The sequence below is a fragment of the Lagenorhynchus albirostris genome, chromosome X, assembly GCF_949774975.1.
Source record: "Lagenorhynchus albirostris chromosome X, mLagAlb1.1, whole genome shotgun sequence".
NCBI classification, from domain to species: domain Eukaryota; kingdom Metazoa; phylum Chordata; class Mammalia; order Artiodactyla; family Delphinidae; genus Lagenorhynchus; species Lagenorhynchus albirostris.
In genome coordinates this window covers 119,950,000-119,971,303 of record NC_083116.1, presented here as the reverse complement: position 1 = coordinate 119,971,303, position 21,304 = coordinate 119,950,000, and the positions used below count along the sequence as shown (strand labels likewise).

The window sequence follows — 21,304 nt, the reverse complement described above, 5'->3', positions numbered from 1 at the left end:
AAGATCGAGTGGTAAGAGAGAGAAAAGAGGACTTCCGGACTTCCCTGGTGGCGCAGTGATTAAGAATCCGCCTGCCAATGCAGGGGACACAGGTTCGAGCCCTGGTCTGGGAAGATCCCACGTGCCGCGGAGCAACTAAGCCCACACACCACAACTACTGAGCCTGAGCTCTAGAGCCCACGAGCCACAACTACTGAAGCTTGCACGCCTACAGCCTGCGCTCCACAACAAGAGAAGCCACCGCACCGCAGTGAAAAGTAGCCCCCGCTCGCCGCAACCAGAGAAAGCCCGCGCACAGCAACGAAGACCCAACACAGCCAAAAATAAGTTAATTAAATAAATTTATATAAATTTTAAAAAAGGGGACTTCCCACCATAAAAGCAACCTAAGAAGAAATAGGGAGATTGGGATTGACATGTACACACTGCTATATTTAAAATAGATAACCAACAAGGACCTATTGTATAGCACAGGGAACTCTATTCAATATTATGTAATGACCTAAATGGAAAAAGAATCTGAAAAAGAATAGATATATGGATATGTATAACTGAATCACTTTGCTGTACACCTGAAACTAACACAACATTGTTAATCACCTATTCTCCAATATAAAATACAAAGTTAAAAAAAAAAGAAATGTCTCATCTCACCTCATCTCCATCACTTTCCCAATTGTGGATAGTTTCCCGCCCTCTCTGTTAATCTCAAGTGGTGGGAAAGAGCTGAGCTTAGAAAGGTGCTCAGAAACAATTTACTGTCACTTGTGTCCCTCTTCCTCTACTACCTCTAGGCCACTGTGGTAATGATAAAGGTGCCTGGGAGTTCCAGATCGTCCTACGTTACCTCCTACATGGAAGCATCTGTGTGTCCAAATACTGCATTTTCATTCCATAAATTGTCTTTATAAGACTGTCCGAAGAGCAGTTCCTTAACGAAACTCGCTCAACATACAGCTTTAATGTGATCTTTTTTCTAGAGCTTTTAGGGGTCTAAAGGCTAATCCGCCAAGTCCAAATCAGGTGGTTGGTTTTTTTGGCCATACCACGCGGCCTGTGGGATCCTAGTTCCCTGACCAGGGAGTGAACCCGGGCCTTGGGCAGTGAGAGCGTGGAGTCCTAACCACTGGACTTCCCGGGAATTCCCCAAATCAGGGGTTGTAAATTAAAAAATAAGTCATACAAGGAAGTAGTATATTCAAGCTATAAGATACAGAGGGTCCTACTGTATCCTGAATAGCAATAATAGGCTAAAGTGATATAAGAGCTTCAACCACCAGTTAAGGATAGAAAAGATCTATGTACAGAAGCATGTAACGCAACGCATTTACCTATAAGGTCATAAATGAAGAAGAAATTAATGGAAAACATTTCAAATGTATTTTGTGCCAAGGATGGTGCCTGATACGAAAGTGGGCACGAGCTCGTTGGGCCATCTGACTAGCAACGAAGTCAATGGACTTCCCTGTGCACGACCGTAGGGAGAGCAGTGGGGGCAGGTCTGCTTCCTGGAATTAAATATGGAAGGTGCATCTTAGTCCTTGTTATTCAATTCCCTTTAGAGACAATTTCAGGAGAAGGCAAGTGACACAAAGGTTATGAAGTCTCGTGAGCCATGTGGCTTCTCACGGTACTTAGAGGTGTGGATCTTGGATTTATTCCAGTCCCAGGCCGAGTTTGAACGACTCCACCACTCAGCAACAGTCTTCCACCACTGAAGTGATGAAAGAGGGGGCTGAAAGGTCGTGTGGGGAAGAAGGAGACAAATTCCGTCAGAGAAGAGTGGGGCAAGCCTACCAGGACCCGGAATTAATCCTTCGTCACTCTCCTGGTATGTCTGCATCAGTGACTTTGAAGAGATTTAGGGCAATGGCTTCCCCTAGTGACTTAAGGGGGTGCCAAGATTCCTGGTGACAAACAAGGCTTATCAAATACACCAGAAACAGTGCTGGTCAGAAGGTCGATGTGAATGACAGGACAGTGAGGTTGCAGGTATTTATTTATCAAACGCCCAGAATGTCTACGCTATTGTACTCAGGGCTGTCACATACAGACGTGAGACTATGTGGATGGAGCATCCTAGAGTTGTGCAGTGCACGCTCTGTGCAACAGTATATGATTACCCCAACATATACAAAAGCTGGATAAAACAGACACAGAAATAAATCCCATATCTAGGTGGTTAATCTGATTATACTAGTGAGCCAGAAAGAGGCACTGGGTTAATCTTATTTCTAGAAGAAAACACATTCTGCTTAGATGATTGAAAAACTTAGCAGCTAAACAGTAGGCACAGTAGATTTGAGTTGAGATTTTCCAACAGATTTATCTCAGTTCACAAATTCCATGCACTACTGACCCCAAACAGCTGTCCTAAGTACAGCTGGCAAGACTAATGAAATCAGGATGCCTTACACTCAAATGGCTTTGAGAGCAATTCTGCAGGGTATTGGTAGCCTTTTGCATGGTTACTGCAGAAAAAAAATGTTCACAGACTTGTGTAACTGTACTAGAGGCACTACTAGTCTAAGCTGAAAAAATAGGAGGATGTTCAAGGCTAGAAAGTGACCACTGTGGGGGAAGGGCAACCTCGTGATAGAATTGGCATCATTGCCATCCTTTTGGGAAAAGAGGTGGTTAGAAGAGGGGAGGGTGGAGAGAAGAACACGCTCACGGACCTACCACCAAGGAGGACCCTGGACACGTCTTACAATAAATGAAACGTTTTTATCTCAAAATGCACAAAATACATTCATATCCCAGTGTCCAAATCATTACCATCTTGAATATGCTTTCATACTCAATTTTGATTTAAACAAGAAGAACATTAAGAAACACATATCTTCTTGGATTTTTCTCTTAAGAGAAAGTTACGGGGGAAAAGAAAATGTATAATAACCAATATGATATACCTCCTTAGCCCTCACCACCCACTCGTATCTACGCCCAAACTTCTGTTTAACTGTATGCACGTCTTTCCTTCGCATCGGAAAGATTTAATTGAGCCAGGGGTTGGGTGGACTTAAAGACAGCTGTACAGCCTGAAAAGCCTTACTTACTTCAAACAAGTCTGATTTTTTTTTCTCCTGTCCCCTAGGCTCAAAATGAGATTCCCTTTTACCTGCGATCTGGCATTGAGATCCCACATCCAGGCTGGTGGCAATGAAGTGGAGCTGAACGACGGTGATCTCTCTCGTGTCCGTTTGGAATTTGGAAAGTTAGAAAGGTGTCGCTTGTTGGGCAAGGTGACTCTCTACACCTAACACAGAGTTCAACCTTCGCAGAAATACTGTGTATCTCTTTCTGTAGTGTAAGTACATCTGTGCTTTATACATAAGAGTAAGACGTTTTCACCCCCAAGGACCAATTTTCCCCTGTTGGGGGCGATATCACCCTTGTTGAAAATGCATTTCCTAACGACAGCTACAAAAACTCAAGTCCACTTTGATTGCCCACGGCCAGAAATTCCAAAATCAATAATGATTTAGCACCACTTCAGTCAAAACAATTATATCTGAATCATTTTCAAAATCAAAAGCTGAGAAAAACAGTACAGTCTATGAACTACAATAAAACTGGGCGAAATAGTGCTCAGACAGTAACATCCCAGTTAATCTTTTTTCATTACTCTCAACTCATTGGGCTCTATCTGACGCCTGCTCATAGAATCAAAGATTTGATTATGGTTGAGTTTTACACACGTTTCAAAAAGCAAAGGACCAAAACGACTTCAGAGAAAAGATTTTTCTAGATGGTGGCAATGGGTAATTTGGAAAACCAGATAGAAAACATCTGTAGAAAGCATGGCAGTTTTCAGTTCCCAGAAGAAATTAACTAACTAAACTAGCTCACAGATGACCTGAAAATAAACAGCCCCCAAAGTTATCTGTGTCATAAAAACAAGTCAATGCTTCATGAGAAAATCACTGTGGTACAGCAGAAAGTAACACAACCCTGTAAGTCAATTTGTTTCAAATAAAAAAAATCACTGTGCTATCTGCACATACAGTTGAGGGGAAACTTTCATGTCCTATTACATCTCCAAAAGCCCCCACCCCCAGCGTTTTCAAAAGCTCATGGCAAGAATCTTAGTAAGCCTAAGAAACAGAATACTCATTAACAAGTACAGAATATATCCTGCCCACTACGAGGAGTGTTATGCATTTTTATATTGTCTCAAAAATAGTGGCGGCAAAGAAAGAACATCCTCTGTATAAGCCAACTTAAAAATCTGCATCACATGAAAAATTGAGCTCACCTACCTTCACTGGTCCATGTTCATAACTGGAGCTCTGCACCAACTGCAGAGAAGACATCATGAAAATATTCACCACTGCCCACTGTCTGTACATTTTGAATATTCTAATATCCACTGATTACCAAGCAGTTGACCTCAGGCAGCTAGAGCAAACTGGTTCAAAAGGCATATTCTCCAGAAGGAAAGTTCGAAACCCCAGGAGTTCGCAGGGAAAAACAAATAATCAGTTGTGATCAAAATCAATTAGTCAAGGTAGGTTTCTGCACAATCTTATGGGGGGGAGAGAACTGAAAAAAAGTTTAAATGTTCGTACGCTCCAAAAATAATCAGGAAGTGGATATGTCTTCTACTTGAAATGAGAAAGCCTCTAAGTCCATTTCATTTCCAGCAAACTAAAAAAAAAAAATCTTCCCCCCCTGTGCCCCAGGTTTGAGTTGTTTTAGAAGGAGGTGGTTTGGCCACCAATGTTTGCAGCTACAGAAGGCTGGGACCCAGTTGTGGATTCAAACTTTTTTCACAACCCTCATGGAAGCTTGCAGGAGCATGTGTCTTAAATCTGACACACATTTTGGCAGAAAAAGCAGGGAAGTCTTGGCCGTAATCCTGTCGTGTCCCTACCAATAGCAGGGCAGTTTTGAAAACTGACTGAAACGCTCAGCACTGCTGTTACTTTACCCACGGAGATAACCTGTAACATGAAACCCCAGCACATAGGCATCGAAACTGCGTTGCTCAGAAAGAGACCTCAGATGCTCACGCACCTCCATCAGTGACACACAGAAAGTAATCAAATGTGCTTTAAAAAACACACAGGCACAAAGACGACAAAATGTCCACATGCCCATGAAAAGGAAAACATAGACAAAATAATTTTTTTAACAGAAGTAACTTAGATTGAAATGAAGAACACTGATTTTTAAAGAAGCAACAATTAGGTTTATTTGCTTGGGCCAGGAAATATCTCACAGACGTGGCTATAGAAAACATGTCATCACTTGAGTGTGGAATTCTTTAGAAGCACTGGCGAAGTCAGCTTTGGAAACTGGATGCACTGAACGGGTGGATGCCACAAAGGGCAAAATTCTAGAAGGCAGCCAGACCTGCCCTTGCGCTTGTCACTAGTTTCCAATCTTTGATTTCCAGGTTTTGGCTCTTTCAAAGCCGTTTTTGCATTTCTGAAATCAAGAATGGCCTGAGAAATCTCTTCATCTGTGTTCATCACAAATGGACCTAGAGCAGAAAGAGACATTCAGAAAGTTCTGGGTGACGAGAATATTTTCTTCTACCACGAAAATGGTACGTATTTCTGTAGTTCTTAATTTGAGACAAACTCAGGCATATCTGAACAGCAGAAGGTTATTTTTGCAGCATCCAATCCCCGAGGACTGTAATACAAGTTTCTTGACTACGATTGTGTATGATTATAAAGACCAAACTTCAGATAAACAAATGCAATTATATCTCACTCATCCATTGCAGGCTGCCATCAGCAATGGCAATCTCTTTATTCAAAACATTCTTAAGTTTGGTTCTATTACGACCATTTTTGTAGCTGTTATTATTATTTTTTTTTTTTGCAGTACGCGGGCCTCTCACTGCTGTGGCCTCTCCCGTTGCGGAGCACAGGCTCCGGACGCGCAGGCTCAGCGGCCATGGCTCACGGGCCCAGCCGCTCCGCGGCATGTGGGATCTTCCCGGACCGGGGCACGAACCCGTGTCCCCTGCATTGGCAGGCGGGCTCTCAACCACTGCGCCACCAAGGAAGCCTGCTGTTTGTTAGTTCTTTTTATCGTTATTTTTTATTGAGGTATAAATGACTTACAACCTTATATTAGTTTCAGGTGAACAATATAATGATTCTGTATTTGTATGTATTGGAGAATGATCGTCACAATAGGTCTAGTTAACATCTGTCGCTATACATAGTTACAGAAGTTTTTTTTCTTGTGATGAGAACTTTTAAGATTTATTGTAGTTGTCAGTTGTACTAGCATTGGCTGATGTCAAGAATTTAACTGATCTGATTTTTTAAATTGGCAAATCTTGTCACAGTGTTGGTATCTCCACAGTATATGAGGCTGTGTCCTTGCATGAGGGGTCTAAGTCATTTTTGACAATTAGTAGCATCTCACTGACAATAAAAAGGAGATTATAAAAATGTCAAGTCAAGAAAGCATCACATTTTGGATTCTCTAGGGGTCAGTGCACTTTTCCTGTAAAGGGCCAGACAGTATATATTTTAGATTTTGTGTGTCAAACGGTGTCTGTCTCAACTACTCAACTCTTCTACTGAAGCGCAAAGCAGCCACAGACAATATAGAAGTGACTAGGGATGGCTGTGTTCCGATAAAACTTCATTTACAAAGACATGCAGTGGACAGATTTGGCCCATGGTCACTGTTTGTCTAATTCCTAGGGCTGAACTTGGCATTTGCTAAAAGTGTAGAAGAAGTCCTCCCCTAATCGACCAGGAGGCAAAATGTCTGTCTCTTCACATACTGTAGGAGCATCCACCTGTTGGATAAACAAGGCCAGCTCTTATATGGCATTGGCAGTGTCTTGAAAGCGGTTGACAGATTTGTCCATTCGGTCAGTATATTTCTTCCCCCAGTCTTCAGAGGTGCCGTCAGGAACCTTTTACAAAGTGCCTCCCCTAAGAGGCTTTCTCTGAGAGACCCGGATTAAAACTTGGAATAACACAGGCAAACTTCTTAACTACTCTTGGCGTATCAGCACAGATTCGGCACCCACTTTAGTGCTTGAGAAGGAAGACCCAGGATCACATGCTTTGATGACGCTGACGCCTTTTGGGAGATTTCAGGGAATAGGATGGCAAGAGAAAGGGAAAACAGGTAGCAGGTGTGTAAATTCATTCATTCACTCAGTGACCTCTCTATCCAGGATTTATTGCGTGCTTACTGAATGACGAACATGGTGCTAGGAGCTAGAGACATAAAGCTGAAAGACAACTTAATGACAGACTCCCTCCCCTCAAGGACCTCAAATCTATAACACAAACAGATATGAAAACAAATTATTACAAAACAGTGTGATACACAGAACGATAAAAGTATGGAAAATGCAAAGAATCAGCACAGAAGGGGAGAAGGAGGTAATGTCTGCACAGGCAGACATGGCGGAACGGCATTTTCGGGACCGGCCTGCAGGAGGACGTGAGGGTGCGGAAAAGGAGGAGGGTGGAGTCTGATATGTAGCAAGGGGCCTGAGCCCTCTGGGTTTTTGGACGCCATCTATGGGAAGAAGTTTGGACATAATTCTGCAGGTGATCTGGAATCACTGAAGCGTTAAGGACAGAACAATGTAATCTGATCTGCAGTTTTTAGAAGAAAACTTTGGCATCAGGGTAGAGAAGACGCCTGGCCTGGGAGGCTGAGTTGATGGTGGAATTGTTTAAGGGTAACTGAGACACAAGACACAGGAAGCTGTGGGTAGAGCAAGGAACTCAGTCCTGGATATTCTGACATGAAGGCGCTGGAGACAATCAGATAGCTGCCTGGCAGAGGTGCTCGGTACATTGTTGGAAATAGGGGTCTGGGGCTCGCAAGAGAAATTTCACCTGGAGATGGAGATGTGGACTGTACTAGGTAGGAAACAATGAGAGAGCCCTCATATGCAAAAAAAATCGTAAATTCAAGAGGGCATCCTGGAAAAGCCACCTTTTTAAAGGACGCAGAGGGGAAAGGGAGACGGAACAGAGAAAATGAGAGCAGGTACTGGGCCAAGGACTGACTTCCTGCGCGTCATAATTTTGCTATAGATGAGACTTGCTATAGATGAGCACCTCTCCCCTCCCTCAATTACTTTTCTGTACAAACAGTACACTTCCAGGCTTCCAGCTTGACACTTCTCTGGGGTATTCTGCTGTGATTCGCAACTCATAATGTGCACATAAATCACGTGGGAATCTTATTAAAATGTATATTCTGAGTCAAGAGGTCTGGAGTGGGGTCTGAAGCTCTGCATTTCTAACTATCTCTCCAGTGGTGCCATTGCTGCTGGTCCATGGACCACTTTGAGAAACAAGGGAAGCGCTGGAAGTGTGAGTCCTCCAAAGCCAAGGGGAGGAAGCTCATCTCCTCAGATCCTCAAGAAGAAGAAAACCCAAACCAGAAAGTATATGTTTTTGTTTTTCTTCTTTTTTTGGGGGGTGTAATATATAACTAAATTGATTTATTTTTTTTTTGAAATTGAGGTATAACCGACATACAGCATTATATTAGTCTCCGGTGTACAACATAATGATTTCGTATTTGTATATACTGGGAAATGATCACCACAATAAGTCTAGTTAACATCTGTCACCATACACAGTTATAGAATTTGTTTTCTTGTGATAAGAACTTCTTTTTTTTGATGAGAACTTTCTTTTTTTTTGTGGTACGCGGGCCTCTCACTGTTGTGGCCTCTCCCATTGCGGAACACAGGCTCCGGACATGCAGGCCCAGCGGCCATGGCTCACGGACCCAGCCACTCCGTGGCATGTGGGATCCTCCCGGACCGGGGCACGAACCCATGTCCCCTGCATCGGCAGGCGGACTCTCAACCACTGCGCCACCAGGGGAGCCCCCGATGAGAACTTTTAAGATCTATTCTCTTAGCAGCTTTCAAATATGCAGTACAATGTTATTGACTATCATCACCATGCTGTACATTATTTCCCCCAGAAAGCATGTTTCTTAATTGAATAAGAAAATTATTTGCTAGTTATCAATAATCCCACAAACCCTCTTTTAAACTACACTATTCATCCCTTCTCTAATTAAAGCTTTGAATTCCCTCCCTCTCCTGTAATAAAAATGGTGTGAGTTGAATCTCTCATTGTGTAGAAACTTCCTATAGTGGAGAGAGCACAAGACAAGGGTTTAGGAGACTAGGGTTCAAATCCCAGCTCCACCACCAACAATTACTTCCCAGCAGAGAAGCCACAGGGCAGAGCAAGGGGCAACCGGGCACGGTGAGAGGCGGAAGGGCAGGGTGGGTAGAAACCAGACAGCCTGAGTGTGAACCCAGCTATGTGGCCAACGAACCTCTGCACCTCCGCTTCCTCATCCATAAAGTGGGGATGAGAGTACATACCTTGTCAGGTTGTTCTCAAGCTTAAATGAATCAATATTTGGAAAGCACTCCGACCAATCCTAGTAGACAGTATATGCTACCGAGGTATCTGTTAGGTAAATAAGTGGAACATCTGGATTCCGTTTTCCTCAGCACCTAGTACTGGTTCCCAAATAGTCGAGAGACGGCTATGGTGGCCTTGACAAACATGCACAGGTAAAAGAAAAACTTAAACGTCTGGGTTTGGAAGAGTTAGCAAAATAAAATTAATAAATAAAACAAACAAGCAGAATGCTTTGCCTCTCATCAGCTGAGGTCTCAGGGGCCATCTCTATGTTGTCCCCGAGTTGCAAGCCTCTGGGAGAAGATTCACAGGGGATGAATGTCGCCTATTGTAGTTGGAGTCTTGGTTTTCATCACTGATGCAGAGGACATCGCTTAACTGAAAAGGTTTCCATCCCACACATCTTCTTCCCACCTAAATTCTAGCTGCTATTAATAAAGATGAGGACCCTACTCAATCTGTCGGCAGGCTTCTTCCAGAAGAACGAACTATTTCAGGGCTGTTCAACCAAAAGAAAATGACAACTATGAACCTCTGGAGTGGAAATCAGAAGTCTGCAAAATGGAGGCAAACGCTATGGGCTAGGTGGAGTATAATTTAATGCTTTTCCCTTAAGCTACTAATAAAACAAAAAAGACTATTTTAAAAATAATCAGTGCTCTATAGACCAGATAGATCTAATTGATATTTACAGAACATTCCACCCCAAAGTGGCAGAATACACTTTCTTCTCAAGTGCACATGGAGCATTCTCCAGGACAGATCACATCTTGCGTCACAAATCAAGCCTCAGAAAATTTAAGAAAACGGAAATCGTATCAAGCATGTTTTCTGACCACAACGCTATGAGAATGGAAATCAACTACAGGAAAAGAAACTATAAAAAACACAAATACATGAAGGCTAAACAGTGTGCTACTAAATAACCAAGGGATCACTGAAAAAATCAAAGAAGAAATTAAAAGATACATAGAAACAAATGACAACAAAAACACTACGACCCATAACCTATGGGACACAGCAAAAGCAGTTCTAAGAGGTAAGTTTATAGCAATACAATCTCACCTCAAGAAACAAGAAAAATCTCAAATAAACAACCTAACCCTACACTTAAAACAACTAGAGGAAGAACATATGTATATGTATAACTGATTCACTTTGTTATACAGCAGAAACTAACACACCACTGTAAAGCAACTATACGCCAATAAAGATGTTAAATAAATAAATAAATAAATAAAAAGGTCCAACTAAAAAAAAAAAAAGAACAAAGAAAACCCAAACTCAGTAGAAGGAAATAAATCATAAAGATCAGAGGAGAAAAAAATGAAATAGAAATGAAGAAAATAATAGCAAAGATCAACAAGACTAAAAGCTGGTTCTTTGAGAAGATAAACAAGATTGATAAACCCATAGCCAGACTCATCAAGAAAAAAAGGAAGAGGACACAAATCAATAAAATTAGAAATGAAAAAGGAGAAATCACAACTGACACTGCAGAAATACAAAGGATTATAAGAGACTACTACAACTATATGCCAATAAAATGGACAACCATGAAGAAATGGACAAATTCTTGGAAAGGTACAATTTTCCAAGACTGAACCAGGAAGAGTTAGAAAATATAAACAGACCCATCACAAGTAATGAAATTGAAACCGTAATTAAAAATCTTCCAACAAACAAAAGCCCAGGACCAGATGGCTTCACAGGAAAATTCTATCAAACATTTAGAGAAGAGCTAACACTGATCCTTCTCAAACTTCCAAAAAAATTGCAGGGGGAGGAATACTCCCAAATTCATTCTATGAAGTCACTGTAACCCTGATACCAAAACCAGAAAAAGATATCACAAAAACAGAAAATTATAGACCAATATCACTGATGAACATAGATGCAAAAATCCTGAACAAAACACTAGCAAACAGAATCCAACAGCACATTAAAAGGATCACACACCATGAACAAGTGGGATTTATCCCAGGGATGCAAGGATTCTTCAATATATGCAAATCAATCAATGTGATACAAAACATTAACAAATTAAGGAATAAAAACCATATAATCAGGTTTCCCTGGTGGCGCAGTGGTTGGGAGTCCGCCTGCCAATGCAGGGGACATGGGTTCGTGCTCCGGTCCAGGGAGATCCCACATGCCGCGGGGAGGCTAGGCCCATGAGCCATGGCCGCTGAGCCTGCGCGTCCGGAGCCTGTGCTCCGCAACGGGAGAGGCCACAACAGTAAGAGGCCCGTGTACCGCAAAAAAACCAAAAACGCAAAAAAAACAATAAAAGAAAACCATATGATCATCTCAACAGATGCAGAAAAAGCTTGTGACAAAATTCAACACCCATTTATGATAAAAAAAAACTCTCCAGAAAACGGGCACAGAGGGACCCTACCTCAATATAATAAAGGTCATATATGACAAACCCACAGCAAGCATCATACTCAATGGTGAAAAACTGAAAGCATTTCCACTAGGATCAGGAACAAGACAAGGATGCCCACTCTCGCCACTATTATTCAAAATAGTTTTGGAAGTCCTAGCCACAGCAATCAGAGAAGAAAAAGAAATAAAAGGAATACAAATTGGAAAAGAAGAAGTAAAACTGTCACTGTCTGCAGATGACATGATACTCTACATAGAAAATCCTAAAGATGCCACCAGAAAACTACTAGAACTAACCAATGAATTTGGTAAGGTTGCAGGATACAAAATTAATGCACAGAAATCGCTGGCATTCCTATACACCAACAATGAAGAAACAGAAAGAGAAATTAAGGAAACACTCCCATTTACCATTGCAACAAAAAGAATAAAATACCTAAGAATAAACCTGCCTAAGGAGGCAAAAGACTTGTACTCAGAAAACTATAAAACACTGATGAAAGAAATCAAAGATGACATAAACAGATAGAGAAATATACCATGTTCTTGGATTGGAAGAATCAATACTGTGAAAATGACTATACTACCCAAAGCAATCTACAGATTCAATGCAATCCTTATGAAACTACCAATGGCATCTTCACAGAATTAGAACAAAAAACCTTACAATTCGTATGGAAACACAAAAGACCCCGAATAGCCAAAGCAATCTTGAGAAAGAAAAACGGAGCTGGAGGAGTCAGGCTCCCCGACTTCAAACTATACCACAAAGGTACAGTAATCAAGACAGTATGGTACTGGCACAAAAACAGAAATACAGATCAGTGGTACAGGACAGAAAGCCCAGAGATAAACCCACGCACATATGGTCACCTAATTTACGTCAAAGGAGGCAAGAACATACAATGGAGAAAAGACAGCCTCTTCAATAAGTGGTGCTGGGAAAACTGGACAGCTACATGTAAAAGAATGAAATTAGAACACTACCTAACACCATACACAAAAATAAACTCCAAATGGATTAGAGACTTAGATATAAGACCAGACACTATAAATCTTTTAGAGGAAAACCACTCTTTGACATAAACCATAGCAAGATCTTTTTTGACCCACCTCCTGGAGTAACAGAAATAAAAAGAAAAATAAACAAATGGGACTTAATTAAACTTAAAAGCTTTTGCACAGCAAAGGAAACCATAAACAAGACAAAAAGACAACCCTCAGAATGGGAGAAAATATTTGCAAATGAAACAAATTAATTAATCTCCAAAATGTACAGACAGCTCATGGAGCTCAATATCAAAAAAACAAACAATACAGTTAAAAAATGGGGTGAAGACCTCAATAGACATTTCACCAAGGAAGACATACAGATGGCCAAGAGGCACATGAAAAGATGCTCAGCACCACTAATTATTAGAGAAATGCAAATCAAAACTGCAATGAGGTATCACCTCATGCCGGTCAGAATGGCCATTATCAAAAAAGCTAGAAAAACAATAAATGCTGGAAAGGCTGTGGAGAAAAGGGAACCCTCCTACACTGTTGGTGGGAGTGTAAATTGATACAACCACTATGGAAAACAGTATGGAGGTTCCTTAAAAAACTAAAAATAGAACTGCCATATGACCCAGCAATCCCACTACTGGGCATATACCCTGAGAAAACCATAATTCAGAAAGAGACATGCACCACAATGTTCACTGAAGCACTATTTACAATAGCCAGGACATGGAAGCAACCTAAATGTCCATCGACAGATGAATGGATAAAGATGTGGCATATATATACAATGGAATATTTCTCAGCCATGAAAAGAAATGAAATTGAGTTATTTGTAGTGAGGTGGATGGACCTACAGTCTGTCATACAGAGTGAAGTAAGTCAGAAAGAGAAAAACAAATACTGTATGCTAACACATACATATGGAATCTAAAAAAAAAAAATGGTACTGAAGAACCTAGATGCAAGGCAGGAATGAAGACTTAGACATAGAGAATGGACTTGAGGACACGGGTGGGAGGGGGAAGCTGGGGTGAAGTGAGAGTAGCATCAACATATATAGACTACCGAATGTAAAATGGTTGGTGGGAAGCAGCCGCATAGCACAGGGAGATCGGCTCAGTGCTTTGTGACGACCTAGAGGGGTGGGACAGGGAGGGTGGGAGGGAGACGCAAGAGGGAGAGGATATGGGGACATGTGTATGCATATGGCTGATTCGCTTTGTTGTGCAACAGAAACTAATACGGTATTGTGAAGCAATTATACTCCAATAAAGTTCTATTAAAAATAATAAATAAATAAAATAAAAATAATCAGTGTTCTTTAAATTTATGATCAGCCAGGTTTTTTTTTTTTTCCGAAATCACTGTGCATACCTGTAGGCAAGGCAAGGTAGTGTAATGGGATTTTAATGCATGTTAAATTTAATAATCAGATAAGCGGACATACACTATGTTTTGTAGCATTTATCTAAGTAATAGGTTGGGTTCTGGATGCTTTTAGACGTTCTTCATTCAATCAAACAACGGTATTTTGAGGAAGTCAAGACAAAGAATTGAAGTGACTATTATGAGTCCTTATTCCAGGATTTTCTGCCTCCAAGTACAGTTATCTCTATTTGTTTTGTTTTTATTGACATATAGTTGATTTACAATGTGGTGTTAATTTCTGCTGTACGGCAAAGTGATTCAATTATACATATGTATACACGTACACCCGTGTATATTCTTTTCCATTACGCTCTATTATAGAATATTGAATATAGTTCACTGTGCTATACAGTAAGACCTTTTTGTTTACCTGTTTTACATCTTCGGGTTTTTTTCTTTTATTTTTTTTGGCTGTGCCATGCAGCTTCCGGGATCTTAGTTCCCTGACCAGGGATTGAACTCGGGGCCACGACAGTGAAAGCACCGAGTCCTAACCACTGGACCACCAGGGAAGTCCCTCTATTTGTTTTTTAAAATAAACTAAGAGTGACTCAAATATTTTAGAAACTTCCAAAGAAATATTCCTAAGAGGTCGCCAGTTTTCACTAAAAATACAATAGACTACAAGGACAATACTGAAATGACTGTTATTTATGGGAATTCCCTGGCAGTCCAGTGGTTGGGACTCGGCGCTTTCACTGCCATGGGCCTGGGTTCAATCTCTGGCAACTAAGATCCTGCTAGCAGTACAGCATGGCCAAAAAAAAAAGAAAGAAAGAAATCACTGTTATTTTTGGTAAAGATAAAAACGATATTCAAGTCCCCAGTAGACCACAAAATCTTTTTTTAAGTTGAAATTCCCTATGACACTATGTAAAAAACACTATTTTTGTTTTCCCCACAGTTCAAACCTCAATGTCCTACATGTGGTTGATACTCAAGAAATGCTTCCTTAAAGGAAAGAGAATGAATGTAGAAGTGAAAACCACGTATACATTTTCCTTTCACAATGGAGAAATGAAACAAAACCCTCAACTTTGTAGATGGAGAGAGGACAAAAATCCAACTTTCTTCCCGGTGACCCTATATATGGACACTACTTTCAAAGGAAAGGAAAACCAACCAAAGAACTCGCCATCATGTGGGGCTTACCATGTTGGACAACTGGTTCTCTTAATGGCTCCCCAGCAATCAGGACGAAGTGGTTTCTCTCAGGATCCTAAAGTCAAGAAAGAGACCATCAAACAATAAACAGCCTTATTTTTGAATGTCTGATTAGGAATGATTTGAAGTTGACATTCGGGCCAAAGGGATGATGTCCCTAATTCTAAAGATAAATTCCAGAAATATTTTCTGTGCAACGCATGATATGGAAATGCCTATTCTTTAAGACGTTTGGTAGCAATCACAACTCAAGAATATGTCCCGAACACCAAAATAATAACCTTCTCTAATAAAGAAGGAGAATTTAAATTAAGATTTTTCTTTAACTAGAAACATCTTTATGACAAACTATGTGATTGACTTGGCCTATTATAGAGCTTATAACTTCCTGCTAAAAATTTAATTTTTAAAAGTGAAGAGTATTTATGCAAATCCAAAAGTAACATTTTATTACTTTTGACATTTATTACTATTAATGTAAAATATGCCCCAGAAATGTTGCACTAAATGGAACCTTACAAAAACATCCCAGGAGGCTTCCGTGGTGGCGCAGTGGTTAAAAATCTGCCTGCCAATGCAGGGGACACGGGTTCGAGCCCTGGTCCGGGAAGATCCCACATGCCGCGGAGCAACTAAGCCCGTGCGCCACAACTACTGAGCCTGCGCTCTAGAGCCCCCGAGCCACAACTACTGAGCCCACGTGCCACAACTACTGAAGTCCGTGTGCCTAGAGCCCGTGCTCTGAGAAGCCACCGCAATGAGAAGCCTGCGGACTGCAACGAAGAGTAGCCCCCGCTCGCTGCAACTAGAGAAACCCTGCGCACAGCAATGAAGACCCAATGCAGCCAAAAATAAACAAAAAAAATAAATAAATTTATTTTTTAAAAACGTTCCCGAGATACCTGCTCAGGCAAATTTCTCTCCAAAAGGGTCCTATTGTGTTAAAGTCTCTAAAAGTTTTTGTTTAGAATTAAGATTAGGTTTTTTTTTCCCTGAAACTGAAAAAAAATATTAATTATTAAATCCAGTGCTAGTGTGGATGCAGGGAAATATACACTTTTCTATACATCATTTGGGAGATTTTAAGTGGGTGCTGTAGTCCTTCTAGAGAGCACTTTGACAATATGACTTCAAGCCCTCCTGTCGCTGACGCCCTCTGACCCAGTAATGCCAGAGAAACCAGCAGAAGAACCTCCCATCACACTTGTGATAATATAACTATGTGATAATATATTATATGCTCCTACTCATATAAAGCTCTTTAATTAGAAATAATTCTAATGTTACTAGTACCAGAAGATTTATCACTGGATTCAACTAACATGAAGCATATGAAGAACGAAGTCTTTAATCTTCCATGTAGTTAGAAATATTTGTATCTTACAGAACCGACATTTATTTCCCCTTCTGCCTCTAACTTTAAAAAATTAAAAGGGAATTTAGGGTCGAATGGTTTCTGCAAAAGTCTTAATTTACTCCCTACAGTCCCAGGGCTGTGCATTTAGCACATCCACCCAGTGGATGCTTTAATCATTTCTTCATGTTTAAAAAACATCTGTTTAACCATTCCCAGGCCTGTATTTATTTACACATCACCTTATGTATCCATAACCCAATTTGCTGTCAAAATATGCCAATGTGAACTCAGCTGAGACTCAGAGTAAGCTAAAAAACCCCTCTCTGCCAGTCACCTGCACGCCAACATAGTTTTCATCTCTACTTTTCAAAATTCATCTTTGCAGGAGCTTCTGCACAACTGTCTCTTCAGTTCTCCTTATTGGAATGTCACAAAGTGGCCAGACGGGTTTAATAGGCTCACAAGACGGTAAGCGAACAATCCAAGGGAATGAAGGAAGGAACACAAGGAAGAAACCTGGCAACCTGGATTAAAAAAAGCTCCTTGGACTCCTAAAATATCAGAAACTTTACTTAAAAAGCAAGGACTCAACACAAAAGGACTACAAAATGGATCATATGTTCCTCTCAGTTCAACGTGGGGCTGACTTTCAGAGGGCTCCATGGGAATATGTGTGTAGATCTATATTTATACCCCTAAAGGGCTGATCCATTTTCACTTATGCTAACAATAAAATCAATCAATTGCATAAAGAAAGAAAAAGTGAGAGACAAGGAAGAGCTGCCTTCAGATTCAAGTTTCTAGGGGTAAACAATACGGACTTTCAGTGATTCCTAAAGATGACGAATCAGTGTAGATAAAACCTTAAAATAAACCAGTAGAAATAACAGAAATTAATGAAAGGGGCTGATAAACTTGTGGCATAGTTTCTTTCCCGGAGGAAGAGAAAAAATTTTCCACGTACACGGGAGATTTCGGCATTTTCCTGGGAACTAGCAGAAAGTACAAGTTAAGAAAACTAAAGCAACCTAAGTGTCCATCAACAGATGAATGGATAAAGAAAGAAGATGCAGTACATATATACAATGGAATATTACTCAGCCATAAAAAGAAACAATATTGAGTTATTTGTAGTGAGACGGATGGACTTGGAGGGCATTATGCTAAGTGAAGTCAGTCAGAGAAAGACAAATACTGTATATCACTTATATGTGGAATCTAAAATATACAACAAACTAGTGACAAAAAAGAAGCAGACTCAAAGATACAGAGAACAACTAGTGGTTACCAGTGCTGGGGGAGGGGCAAGACAGGGGTGAGGGATTAGGAGGTACAAACCATTGGGTGTGAGGTAGGCTCAAAAGTGTATTATACCACACGGGGAATAGAGCCAATATTTTTTAATAACTGTTAATGGAAAGTAACCTTTAAAAATTACATTAGGGCTTCCCTGGTGGTGCAGCGGTTGAGAGTCCGCCTGCCGATGCAGGGGACGCGGGTTCGTGCCCCGGTCCGGGAAGATCCCACATGCCGTGAACCGGCTGGGCCCATGAGCCATGGCCGCTGAGCCTGCGCGTCCGGAGCCTGTGCTCCGCAACGGGAGAGGCCACAACAGTGAGAGGCCCGCGTACCGCAAAAAAAAAAAAAAAAAAAAATTACATTAAAATTTTTAAATGCAAAAAAAAATGTTTGAAAAAAGAGAATTAAAGATTTTTAATACTTAACCTTGTTCTCCACCTGGACACTGTCACCTTCCCCCAGCACGGCTGTGTGATGAGGTTCTATTTTTTGTTGCGAGTCATCAGGTCCTACAAAGAAGACAACCCACTCAATTCAGTCCTCATGGTAGTACATTTCTCATACGATTACAAACTTGGTTAACTACACGGCACCATAATATGAATTTCAAGTTCAGAAACAACCAACTTAGGAATCTCCTGAAATCTCTTGTTGATGGTATTTGCTACTATTAAAGTCCAAAACTGGCTGCTTTCCAATGTAGAAAAGGACAAGGAAGTGAATCCTGTATTATGTTTCCACTTACACTTTCAATGTCATGCCTAATAGGTTAATTAATAAGCAAAGTCCTTGGCATTGCATGCTAATAAGAGTGTTTCCTTGGGTCAATTATAAACCTCAAAAGATTTAAGCATGCTTAGGAAAATTAGTAAATTCCATCATTAATTCCTTTCCACAAGTATTTACTGAACACCTACAACTAACTGCCCAGCACTGTGAGAAAATGCAAAGAAGTGCAAAGCCGATTCCTCACATACAAATAACTCAAAATCTCACTGAGAGAAAGTAAATATATATTCATAAAACAGAGACTAATTCAACTGGGAAGCAGGTAAGTTGGAGAGCTAGTGAACAACAGCTGTGGAACTATGTACAAGGACCTCTGCTAAATGCTGCGGGAGTGGGGAGGTTTCAGGATAGATGTATTTCCATCCCTCCTATATTAAGGCTCACAGATGAAACAGAAAAAATAATACAAATGAAATTGTGTGTTAAAGGCAACAAGAAAGGAATAAACGAAGTTCAAAGAGAGAACAGGGACTGCAGAGCTCTGCAGGATCAGATAGACCGATAAAAGGCAAAGCTAGGATAAAGGGTGCTCTAGACAAGAGGACAGACTGTGCAAAGGTGAGGGGCTGGCAATGTGCAGGGCATGCCCGGGTGAACCTTCTATCATTGCTGGAACATTCTTCTGGGAGGAATGATGGCAATGCACACTTGCTTCAGGTCAAGGGAAGACATGAAGGCCATGCTTATCCGTATAAAACGGAGGACCTCTGAGGAGAGGGTGTGTGTGGGAAATGGTTAGATCTGTGTCTTGGAGAAATAACTGAAAGCAGAGCACAGAATAAATTGGAAAGGGCACGACTGAAGTTAGGATGACCTGTTAGGAGTTTATTCTAACAGTCTCAGTGGAAATGAATTCCAGTCTGAACTGGGAGAGTGGACACAGAAAGAAAGGAATGGGTTTGAGAGGTGGAGTGGAGAAAGAAAGATTGGGCAACAATGGGAGAGAGAAGAGCCGAAGGACACGATTCTCCCTAGAAGCAGCATCATGCAGCGGCCTGAACGGCCACAGCAGGCGGCGGGTGGGACGTGGCTGGGCCTTTCAGCTGACTGAAAACCAGACACGTGAACACACAACAGAGAGAAGATTCCGGGCAGGCTGAGAAGCCCGTTAACGATGTCTGCATAACATTCTGGACTATAAAAAAAAAAAGGGCAATCACCTGACACGATACAGCTAAAGCTGAATAATCAACGTGGAAGCACTTATTTAAGCAAAAGCAGTAGCTTGAGGAATTACCACATAAACATAACTTGTGAATTTTGTGAATACTGACTGGAGTTCAAACATACTCATATTTTCTAGAGAAGGCCTCCCTTTCACCTCCACTTTGGAGATAACCTACATGAAGCAGCAGGGTTCATTCTGATGCTTGCAAACGTGAAATAGGATTCTAACAGAGAACTTCTTAACCTGGAGTCAATGTGTTCCCAAGGGGTCCATGGATAGAATTCAGAGCAATCATGGACTTGCATGGGAGACAAATGACATCTTTATTTTCACAAAACCTAACTGAAATGTGGTCTTTCTTTCAGTCATGACTGTAGCCAGAAAACCACAGCAGTATTAGCTGGACCAATGATTTTGTTTCCAGTAGAAATCATGGATATTTTCATATCACATTAGCATTGTAAAGATCTCAAAATAAGTTTATGTTAATCACTACTTAACAATTTAAAGTAGATCTGCTTCTGGATCATGTTATTTCAAATGTCATCAGAGAAGCACACGTGGAACTGTATCACAGACTTGTTCTTTTAACCTTTTAATGACACCACTGAATTAAAAAAAAAACAAAAAACATTGTTCAGGGGTGGGGCCTTGGCAAATGTCAAAAGGGTTCATGGCACAAAAAGCTTAGGAACTTCTGTCTCAGAGGCAGTGGTGTGCTAGTTAATGTTTACCAACCGGCTTTCGGGGACGAGGGGAAAAACAAACCTGATTTGTACTGTGTGCCAATTTCCATGGTTTAAATGCTCCCGTTGTGGCCAATTTCAAGCTACCAATCTGAGGCCAGGGAAGAGGTACACAACCTGCTCCAGCAAGAGCGAGCCCCAGCACATCACTGAAGGCTTCTTCTCCCCCAAGGAGTTAGGTTAACAGATGTCACGGCAGTGAATGAAAGAACTCCGCTGATTTTCCACTCATGCAAGGATGTGGCCATAGAAAGAGGGGTCTCGGAGTCTAAGAATAATCTCATTTAGATTGGGGTAATATTTTAAACTGTGAGATAAAGCAGCATTAAGTGTGCTTTACTGAGATTCCCTGGGAGCAATGAACCATGTCTTTATCTTCAATGAATTCATATGTAACGCCCATTACCCATGTGGTCTACCCCTGACCCCTAATTTTATCATGTAGGATGTTTCATGATACAGAGAGCAAAATGATTTATAAAACCCCTTCACTATGTTTTAATGGAGTGAGCTGGCAAGAGACAGCTCTCAAAAATCATGCTGAACTGGGATTTCTCTG

General features: G+C 41.0%; 2 protein-coding genes across 3 annotated transcripts in view; both read right to left on the bottom strand.

The window, feature by feature from the left end:
• The window catches only part of VEGFD (vascular endothelial growth factor D), a 36,663-nt gene extending 31,914 nt beyond the window's left edge, over positions 1–4,749 (bottom strand). The window contains exon 1 of one of the 2 annotated variants that reach the window (XM_060138154.1): positions 4,263–4,749. In XM_060138154.1, coding sequence (XP_059994137.1) covers positions 4,263–4,352 — 90 coding nt within the window. In that variant the 5' untranslated portion in view covers positions 4,353–4,749. The remainder of the gene's footprint in view (positions 1–4,262) is intronic. The other variant, XM_060138155.1, reaches the window with a different exon arrangement.
• A 491-nt stretch (positions 4,750–5,240) lies between these two features.
• Positions 5,241–21,304, bottom strand: part of PIR (pirin) — a 103,568-nt gene continuing 87,504 nt past the window's right edge. The window contains 4 exon segments of the mRNA XM_060138157.1: positions 5,241–5,429; positions 5,432–5,488; positions 15,375–15,441; positions 18,469–18,551. Coding sequence (XP_059994140.1) covers positions 5,377–5,429; positions 5,432–5,488; positions 15,375–15,441; positions 18,469–18,551 — 260 coding nt within the window. The 3' untranslated portion in view covers positions 5,241–5,376.